The sequence below is a fragment of the Zingiber officinale genome, chromosome 3A (genome assembly GCF_018446385.1).
Source record: "Zingiber officinale cultivar Zhangliang chromosome 3A, Zo_v1.1, whole genome shotgun sequence".
NCBI lineage: Eukaryota > Viridiplantae > Streptophyta > Magnoliopsida > Zingiberales > Zingiberaceae > Zingiber > Zingiber officinale.
Genome location: NC_055990.1, coordinates 140354165 through 140363920, shown reverse-complemented (window position 1 = coordinate 140363920; position 9756 = coordinate 140354165). Strand labels below are relative to the sequence as shown.

General features: G+C 41.0%; 1 protein-coding gene across 3 annotated transcripts; it reads left to right on the top strand.

Moving 5' to 3' along the window:
• The first annotated feature begins 2321 nt into the window (after positions 1-2321).
• Positions 2322-9521, top strand: LOC122052545. 3 transcript variants are annotated; one of them, XM_042614122.1, is made up of 8 exons: positions 2322-2680; positions 2770-3387; positions 3496-3608; positions 3694-4475; positions 7096-7447; positions 7928-8009; positions 8134-8379; positions 9038-9521. In XM_042614122.1, the coding sequence occupies exons 4-7, from the start codon at positions 3788-3790 to the stop codon at positions 8335-8337; spliced, it is 1326 nt and encodes a 441-aa protein (XP_042470056.1). In that variant the 5' UTR covers positions 2322-2680; positions 2770-3387; positions 3496-3608; positions 3694-3787; the 3' UTR covers positions 8338-8379; positions 9038-9521. The 3 variants fall into 3 exon arrangements, with proteins under 3 accessions (XP_042470056.1, XP_042470054.1, XP_042470055.1); XM_042614120.1 differs by having other exon boundaries at positions 3469-3608; XM_042614121.1 differs by having other exon boundaries at positions 2322-3387; positions 3469-3608.
• Positions 9522-9756: the final 235 nt, after the last annotated feature.

Sequence of the window (9756 nt, the reverse complement as noted above, 5' to 3'; positions counted from 1 at the left end):
GGGGTGAACGGGGTGAATAGCTGAGCGAGTTATCCTCCTCACAGCTGGGGGAGGGAGGCGAGTGGCTGCACGAGAAGTGGCTTCGGCAGCTCGGCCACAGATGGGGTCCGATCGGAGGATGTAGCCTCCACTGTTGTGGGGGATGTAGATGGGACGCCTCCCGCAGAAGTTTGCACGACCGACGTGGCGGACCGGGAGGGCACTTGGCTCGACATCTCTTGCAGGTGAGCGGCACATCGTCGCCCGAGGACCCTGATCCCTCAGCTCGAAGGACGGGGGGTACCTCTTGGGCCACCCCTAGGTCAACAGTCCCACCCACGCTTGGCGTCTGTTCGGCGGTCTCATCGCTCGCAGTGGTAGTTTCCCTAGCCGTGACCTCCTACGAGTCGACCGGGGTCAAACCAAGCCACTCCATCTCCTTGGCGGCAACCGTCTCAATCTCGGCTTGCTTGGCCTTCATTATCCCGACAGCTCGAGCGCGCATCATGATGTCAGCTGCAAAAGAAGAATAAAATCAGTTAGAATCAAAGGAAGGTGGATAAGGAAATCTGGTACCTAGGCTGCTCGAAAGCTGCACTTGGCTCGGACTTAGCCCAAAGATATACAGTACGCCCTCTGGGAGCAACTTGTGAATATCAAACTTCAGGCCGACCAGCATATTGGCAGCATGAAGATAGTCCGGCCGTGTCTTGTACCTCTTCAAATCTGGCTGAGCGGGAGGACCGACCTGCCACTTGGTCCGGAAGCTCGGACGCTCGGGGAGTCTGATATAGAAGAAATACTTCTTCCAGTGCTTGTTGGAGGTAGGCATCCTGTCGAAGAAGACTAGGCCAATGCGAGATTGGAATAGGTAGGTACCCAGCTCGGACTGTTTAGGGTAGTAGAAATAGTGGAAGACTTGAGGGGTCAGCGAGATGCTGTGCACTTTGAATAGCACCACTACACCACATAACAAGCGGAAGGAATTGGGAACAAGCTGGGCGAGCGGGATGTGAAAGAAATTGCAAACTTCGGTAATGAACAGGTGGATGGGAAATCGAAGGCCGACCACAAAATAGTCTCAAAAGAAACAGATAGTGCCGGTCGGCGGGTTATGTGGCCGATCGGATGGTCTGGAAATCATACGACGGAAGTTTTCGCTGTCACGTCAAGGATATGCTCGCGCTATTGAGGTATGACGTCAGACACGCTTTTCTGACACACTCATTACAGGTATGCTTTGAGAGGCATGCACGTTTCGATAAGCGTGTACGCGCCTTCAGGGAGCCCTATATAAGGACTCCCAGGCTCCAACGGAGATATGCGCGATTCATCACTGTAGCTACAGTTCTCGTCATTCTACTTCGATTTCTTGCTGCCAGAGGCTGACTTGAGCGTCGAAGGGCCGTCACCAGGAACCCCTTCCCGACCCGGTTTTGTGCTTGCAGGTCCTCGTCGAAGGTCTACATCACTCACAGAGCTACGCGGAGTCAACGAGAACACCACGTCCCCAGCGACCGTCGACTCAACGCTCGGACAAGATCAATAACTAAAAAAAATTATATTTTATTAAAAAAAGAATTTTTAACATTGTAAGATAATATGTTGTAAGCTTCAAAAGCTATTATTACATCCTGTTTATTCTCAAAGGGTTGGTGTATAGCAGACTGAAAATGATTAACTTGTGTACGTCTAATAAAGACAACATATATTTTCCCATATATTAATTAAATATATCATTTAGAATCACGTATAAACAATATATATTAGGAATAGATAGAATTACAACTTAAAATAAAAGGACTTACCAAATAGTTGCTACATGTTGTAGCAGCTAATCGTCCAAGTAGCTACTACAACATGTAATAACTAACTGTCCAAGTGGATGTAGACATTGTAGCATGTGTCAGTCTTGTACGTTGTAGTATAAATCCTTCTAATATATATTAGGATCACGGTCGAGAATTATAATTTTAAATGAAATGAATTATCATTGGTTATGAAATGTTGGAATTGATGTTTGACAAGTTCCTTACAAATTATATAAGCATAAACTGGTAAGAAAGTAGCTAGAACTTATGCGTTGTAAATATATTAGAGCTAAAAAATATTATATTGAGCTAAAAAATAGATAATAAGGTGGAAAGACTTACAATCTAGAATGTAAAGTGATACTAAACAAATCAACGTCGGCTATATGTTCGGTGACATTTTACAGATTTTCCAGCTAACTTAGAATAAATATGTGACGGTAAGTTATACTTAGCTTGCAGCATCTTTACTTTAATTGCCGGCAGAAGCACGCTGCGACGGAAGACGGCACGGAAGACGGCGGTGAAAAATGGAGTGAGAGGAAAAGAGAGAGGAAAATTTATATTTGGAAAAATTTCTCCAAGAATAAAAGGAATAATTTTTATAAAAAAATCTAGCTGACAACGACCTCGAAGCCTCACGCTAATGGCTTCGTTTGCCTTCCTCATCCGATCTCCAGTTCATCGGAATCGCTTGGCCGATCGAGGATGCCTGCATTAGGGTTAGGGTTGGAAGGGGATACGTTCGCAGCGGCGCAGAAGCGGCAGACAAGGAGGTTATCGTGACGGCGACGGCGGAACAAGGTCGGAGCGGCGATGGAGGCGGCATTTTTTCTTCCACTCCCGGAAGCGTTGCTGATCCTTGTTCCTACGGATCCGGCGACGTTGCTGTAATGTTTTTTAATCTATAGTTCCTTCTCTTTCTCTATTTGGTATCACCCTTTCCGGAATCCAAAATGTTGGCTATTTTTCTCGTTAGAATTTCGGACATGGAAACATGGATTAAAATAGTGAGCACCATGCGAAACAAGGTTTTGCAGTTTTACTGTTCCCATAGAGATTGCGAAGACTCTGAAGAGTGATTTAAGGCCAGTATGAACCTTCTCTGAGAGAGTTTTGCATGTGTTTTCCTAGTAATTTGCTCTATGGAATTCTTCCATGTCGTATTGTCGGTCATTCTTTAATGTAAAGGAGTCAACAGATCTGAGGTCTGGCTAAATCTGCTATGAAAATCATGTGGCCGAAGTACAATAATGCAAGCAAATCGGATCCGATGAGAAAAGGCATAGGAAAAAAGAAGAACAAAAAGAAAGAACTTTTTTTTTGTCAAAGAGATGATGCCCTTTTTGCTCTTCCTTCTTCATGCCGGTCTCAGTTTATGTAGCGCGTGTAACCGCATGATTTGCCTTCCTTCTGTTTGAATGGAGACGCTTCGACCTTTTCTGTGATTGCTGCAGCAGCCTTTGGCGTTACGTGAGCACGCCGGTGGTGGCCCTCCTGCTGATCCCGGTCCAGAGAGCAGGGCTTCCTATTTGCCTGTTCGCCTAGCTCCCGCCCAAGGCCACTGCCCGTCGACCACCTACTAATCGCTCCAAAGGTCCGTACTGCTGCTCTTATTTTCACTGTTCCCACTTCCACCGCCTGAGCTGATGTTGATGCCACCCACTGATCTCTGAAGCTTTACTCGGGTATCGCATTTCACCAGATGATTTTGTAGAAAGAGAAGGGAAAATAGACGAAGAAAGAGAAAAACGAGGAGTTAGGAAAGCCATCATCTTCACATCCATCAGCGCACATATTTTTCTCACGCTCTCCAAGGTATATGACATTTCCTTCAATCTATAATCCATGGTCCGCATTTGTCAAGTTTCGAACTTTGCTTCTGGTTCTCGCACAATGCCAGACGTAGCGGTACAGATCTGAAGCCGCTGCTTTGCCCAGTAGAAAGCCGCGGCGGAGGTAGTCCGTCTCGCTCGATTTCGGCGGGCAGAGAGCCGATGCTCTGGCCTCTGGCCCCCACTAGCGGCGTAGCAGCAGAGATGAAGAAGAGCTCCGCCGCCTCGTCTCGGAGCAGATCGGGCACGTTCACAAGCCCCGGAACGCCCACCTACCGGCACGGCGCTGGGGCGGCAGCGTATCAGAAGGGGTGGTGTTCAGAGCGAGTGCCTCTGCCGGCGCATAACAACCGGAGGTATGGTGGCGGCGGCGTCCTCTTGCAGTTTGCTAATGGAAGGGCTTTACCCTCCAAATGGGAGGATGCAGAGAGATGGATTTTTAGTCCCGTCTCAGGTGATGGAGTTGGAAGGCCGTTTGTTCAATCGCATCACCGGCGTCCCAAGTCAAAGAGTGGACCGCTTGGTCCTCCGGCGGGGCTTGGACTAAGAGGCAGCAACTATTCATTGGCTTCGCCGCTAGTACCTTGTTTTGACAGTGGCAGGGTTGGGAATTTTGCGGCGAACTCGCCGTTCCTAGCTGGAGTTCTTATTCCAGAACGGGGGTTTTCTGGCAATGGTGGTAGAGGAAGAGGAAACTGCAGAGGAGGAATAGGACTAGTTGGTGGTGCTATGGAAGGGGATGGAAAAGCTAATTCTACCACTGGGGAGCCTTCCATGTTCCGATCTGCTAGTGTCCATGGTTGGTCAGATAATCTTATCGAGTCATCGTCCTCCATTCCCAGTTCTCAGGGTATAATACAATGTTAAAACTCCATCCGGTTATTTGCTACTACTAATTATGTTTTTTACTTTTATTGCAACTTTAACAAACTCGAAAATTCCTCGACGAGCAATTAATATCTTACACTCTATCCAATCTTGTGTCTGTCTAACCACAACATGAGATATTGTTTTCTAAGTTGTTTGAAATCTTAATGGCTGCAGACTTTCATAGTAGTTAGATTTTGACTCAAATCAGGCGATCTGGTTAGTACTAGACTTCCATTTTGTAATCCGATTAACCCTAACAACATGGCAATTATGAGATGTTTGCATATAAATAATTTCTGAGATACATTTCTAATTACTATTTCAGTTTATTATACTCTGTATCAATCAATTAAATGCCCTTTTTTCTCTCCTGCTATATTTCTACTGCATTTTAAGTCTTTTTTTATAGAAAACTAAGCAAATATAGCTATTTGCAAACCTGGTGTACACTAGCAGACCAATCTGTATACTGGGCTATGATTTCTTCTTCCAGTTCATGTTTTTTCATAGAGCTTCACTCAGCATCTAGCATGATATTCTAAAATCATAGCTTGTCTACTGTATAATCTCATGCCATTCCCCCATTTGTTTGTATAGGCATGGAGAATTCACTTGTTCTTTTCAAATTTCTCTTCATCTTTTATGTATTGCATGCTTGATTCCTTGGAACAACTCAGAAACAATACATGTTAAGTCTGCTGATTCTTCTGCTGCTACAGTTGCAAAAAATCATATTGCATGTTTCATGTTTCATATAAGCTTCATTTTATTTCATGTTTAATTCCTTGAGCACAAGACACATAAGTACAGAAACTTGACAAGTTAATGTAGAAAATATAGTAGCTGGTCTGATCATTGGAAGAAAGGTTCAATACTCAGGTTGGTTTTGAATGTTAAGTTACTTCTTTTTTTTTCTTTTTAAAGAAGTTTGGTGGTATAACTGTCTGTTACTGTATGCTTTCTGTTAGCTCGGTCATGTTATTCTGCCATGCTGCTGCAGTTATTGCCATGTTTATTGCCTAATGTTGTTGGTGGTGTTGAGATTAATCCAACAGGGTTGGGTTTGGTTAGTTAGGTCCCGATAAGTCAACAGCTCGAATAGGTGGAGCATTGGTATGGTGACATAGATCATTTCTTTTTAAATCCTCGACACACTTCCAATAGCATCCTCACTGACTTAATATCGTCAATCACTTAATATTGTTAGTCGTCAAATCATTTCTATGTATGTTGAGACACTTTTTGGGTAAACTTTTATCCCTTCAAATAGAGATATTAAGGTTAAGAGAGGGTGGATCCTTTCTCTAAGATGAAATTGTCTTGCTCAAGTGTTTATGGTTTATTAACAATCATTTACAAAGATACAATGGCCTTTAACTTAAAATAGAAGTACTGTGAATTTTGAGTTCTGGCAAACTTTCAAAATTTGGGTAAGTGTGTAGAGATGAGAAGAAAATTAGAGAACCTCAAAGGAGAATTCACCACTTGAGTGCTTGAGCAAAAGAATAGTATTTATCTAGAAGGATGAATAGTTTCTTCTAATTGTGGGAAGATAAGATAATTCCAAAAAGTTTTTTTTTCCCAAAACTATTTTAATTCATTTTCTCGTTGTCACTATGAAATCACACGGGTTAGGATTGATTGGATTACATGGATTGTGTCCGCTGTCTACTCACTATATCCCTTGATGTGATAGTTAAGGAGAGGAGCATTTGCCCATTTCTATTTCAATGTGTGCATCCTCATGAAATTGACACCATGAAGCTGTGGTTTCTGTGCCGAAACACTCAACACGTGCGCTAAGTACCAAAATCCATGTTTGTTGAAAGCGTGCAAATTTCAAGTAGTACCGCATGTGGTATTCTTTGAGGATTTTGTTTCATATGAGGCATGTTGATCAACACGATTTCTCATTAGTCATGCGAGAGTGTGCAGATGAGGAAGATGGGTGATCACTTCTAAATGCACAAGACAAAGACGCATCCTTCTGTTCCTCAATTTTTGTTGTTTAGAGTTTTGAGCACTGTGCATGCTATTTCAGCTATGCAAAGAAGTTTTGTGAATTAATTAATTAAGATTAATTAATTATATTTAATTGAGATTAAGTTTTAATCCCCAATTAAATGTGACAGCTTCCCTTTGTAGCCTAATTTCCGGAATTGATCTCATAATGTTAGCCAATTTCACACATTATCAGTTTCATAAGAATTAACACTTGTACACACTCGAGTTAGTGTTCGTGCATTCACATCCATGGACCTCACTCATGTACAAGCCAATACCTTCGTTCGATAAATTTCAGACCAACCCTTCGTAACTTGAATAGTTTTGGAGATTAATTTCTCATTTACTCAAGAAATTGATTTACCATGGTATACTCGTAAAATAGTTGTTCATGTCTATATTCGATGGTACTACAATTGCCTATAACATACTCGTGCATATGTTACATATTGAAGAAATCCTACTACACTTTTGTTCTCCTATTTCGATAGTTTTTACCAGTTAAGCAGTATTATGCTGTTTGTGATGGTGGAATGAGAATCAACTATCACATCTAGCTCTTCACTTCACCAAATCATCTTTGGATCACTATGCAGATGGCAAGTTTGACTGTAGCAGAGAAGCAGCATCTATGATCTCCTCTTCAATTTTAAGGAAGGATGTTGCAACTCAGATGAGCACAGATGGAAGCACTTCCTCCTCTCCCAGAGAAAAACCTTCTTCCCCCTCCTCTGCCTCAGCTTCTGCAATTGAGGAGCTAGCTAGCCACTTTTCAAAGCTTGAGGTCAGGGATGTGCAGGTAGATGACAGTGTTACTGTAACCAGGTGGTCCAGGAAACACACAGCACAAGACTCCAACAGGCAGTCACCAAGAATCATAAGGTGGAAGAAAACTGAGGGAAAAACTTGTGCTTGGGATGTTAGCAAGACGGCAAATTCTATTTCAGAGTAATTCTTTCTTTATCTTTTAGTTTGTTGTTCTCTGAAGTTGATGAACATTTTACATATGCAAATTATTTTGAGGAATAACTGAATTATAGATGCACGTCTGCACAAGACTAGTACACCGATTGACTGGTTGAGAATTATAACTAACTAGATAATCATGACAATGATTAACATGAAAAATGTTGTTTCTCTTAAGCAAGCCTTAATTGTTTGAAGAGGATAGTTGACCATATCAATATGGCTAATCCTTTTAATTAGTGCCATTTAATTCATATCCATGATACCTGCTTGATAATTGTGTCTTTGTATAAAAATTATAAACTAGCAGATACGTAATTTCAAGTAGTGATAGCTCTAATAGTTTGGACAAACAGGCTTGATGATGATGTGATGATCATTTTGAATAGGGTACTTGATCTTGTCTTTTTGATGTATAATTATCATATGTTCACATCTTTTACTTTGGAAAATATTTGAAAGGAAAAAGAGAGAGGAGGCCAAGATCACTGCATGGGAAAACCTGCAAAAGGCAAAAGCTGAGGCAGAGATCAGAAAACTAGAGGTTCCATAGAATTCAAACAGCTACTTCTTGTCCCTAATTTTTTCTGCCAAGTTTCTCAATTTAAATTTGCATACAATTTTGATTGAATACTTTCACAATTAGAAGCCACTATTTGTCATAACAGATGAAGCTAGAAAAGAAAAGATCTTCCTCGATGGAGAAAATTTTGAATAAGCTTAGATTGGCACAGAGTAAAGCTCAGGAGATGAGAAGTGATGTGGCTGCATTTCAAGAAAACCAGGTTATGAGAAATAAAAAGGCTTCACACTTCCGCAAGAACGGCCAGATCGGTTCTTTCAGTGGATGCTTCACGTGCCATGCCTTCTAGTTCTCGATGGTTTCAACCACACATTTTTGTAAAACAAAAGCAGTAAGTCAATTGCCCACCGTTTGACTGCGTGATCTGTTTTCATCACCTTTACAGATTTTCTTAGTATTCATAGAATTTGTATTTCCTAGAACATGGAGAGATTAATCAGCATATTATTTCTGAAGGCAAAAGATATTTATGAAGTAACTTTACATATACTGATCAATGTTTTTCCATAGAATGGAATTAATCTCTTTGCTATGATAGATTTTGGAAGTCATATCCTCATGCAAAGCTAACTGATCTGTTGTATTTCCTACTTTGAGGAGTTTACTGAGAACTCTGCAACATTTTTCTGCTCAACTTTTTCTAAACCGGGTAATAAGTAAAACACATAATAACTTAATTACACAAAAATGATTCTCTTTCATTTTTTTCCTTTCCTTTTTCTTGGCCTGCCACTATGTCACATGAAAAAGATAATTGGCACAATTTTGGTGACCTTATAGTTTGTCAGTTCATAATCTTGTTTAATAGTGCCAATGTAGATCTACTACACAATTTTCTTCCATCAAGTCCCGGGATTCATGAGTCCTGCATTTTGAAACTCATAAACGGTTCCATGATATCCCAAAATTATTTCTTTTTGAATTTTACAATACTTTTGTTAACTAATTGTTTCCTCCATTAGTGGTAACCAGTTACTTTGTTTGCCTAGGTGTGTAGTATTTGCTGTCTTCCTGCCTGAGATGGAGACCTAAAGTGTCATATTTGATGCTTTACTCAAGAAACTTCAATCTATCCAGTAATTGGCTAGTTTCTGAAAAAAACCATCACTGGCAAATGCTCAAGCGACAGGACGGTTTGATCAAAACTAGTTCACTATCTTCTGTAATTTCAAATAATGGTATAACGGGGATTCAAGAGATGAGAGAGCTATCATTCACATGCACTACCATTTTTGTCTGAGCACGAGGAAAATGCTTGATACATCCAAGTTCTTGTCATCCAAAGCCTTAACATTAATGATCATCGTCATTGAGTTGTTAATCCCTACTCTGTCTTTGGAGTAAGTTGCTTAAAATTTTCTTCATAGTAATTCTACAACCAGGATGACTGTGAACTGGCATTTGGTTTGGTACTATGGATGAACGGCAACTATCATGCGATAACTAAGAATTCAAATGTGTTTTCATTGACAATGATGAATAGCTGATACAGGTACTAAGTTTCCAGTCAATCCACATCCTCTGATGAACGCATTTTGTCACAGCAGTGATATAAATGACTATTGAATCAATGAGCTAAATGTTCCACCATGCTTTGGAAATGTTGTCATAATGATCATTTGGTTGCCCTAATCGAAAATCTTGAATCGATGGACTTATTTGTCAAATTAGTCCAATGAAAGTTGATCATGTTTCCCCTCATCTTTTA

Bases quoted from the DNA above. Each gene is read 5' to 3' on its own strand.
- LOC122052545 (XM_042614122.1), top strand. From the start codon at position 3,788: ATGCTCTGGCCTCTGGCCCCCACTAGCGGCGTAGCAGCAGAGATGAAG. The intron at 4,476-7,095 runs GTATAATACAAT...ATCACTATGCAG, and splicing joins CTCCATTCCCAGTTCTCAGG to ATGGCAAGTTTGACTGTAGC. The intron at 7,448-7,927 runs GTAATTCTTTCT...AATATTTGAAAG, and splicing joins ACGGCAAATTCTATTTCAGA to GAAAAAGAGAGAGGAGGCCA.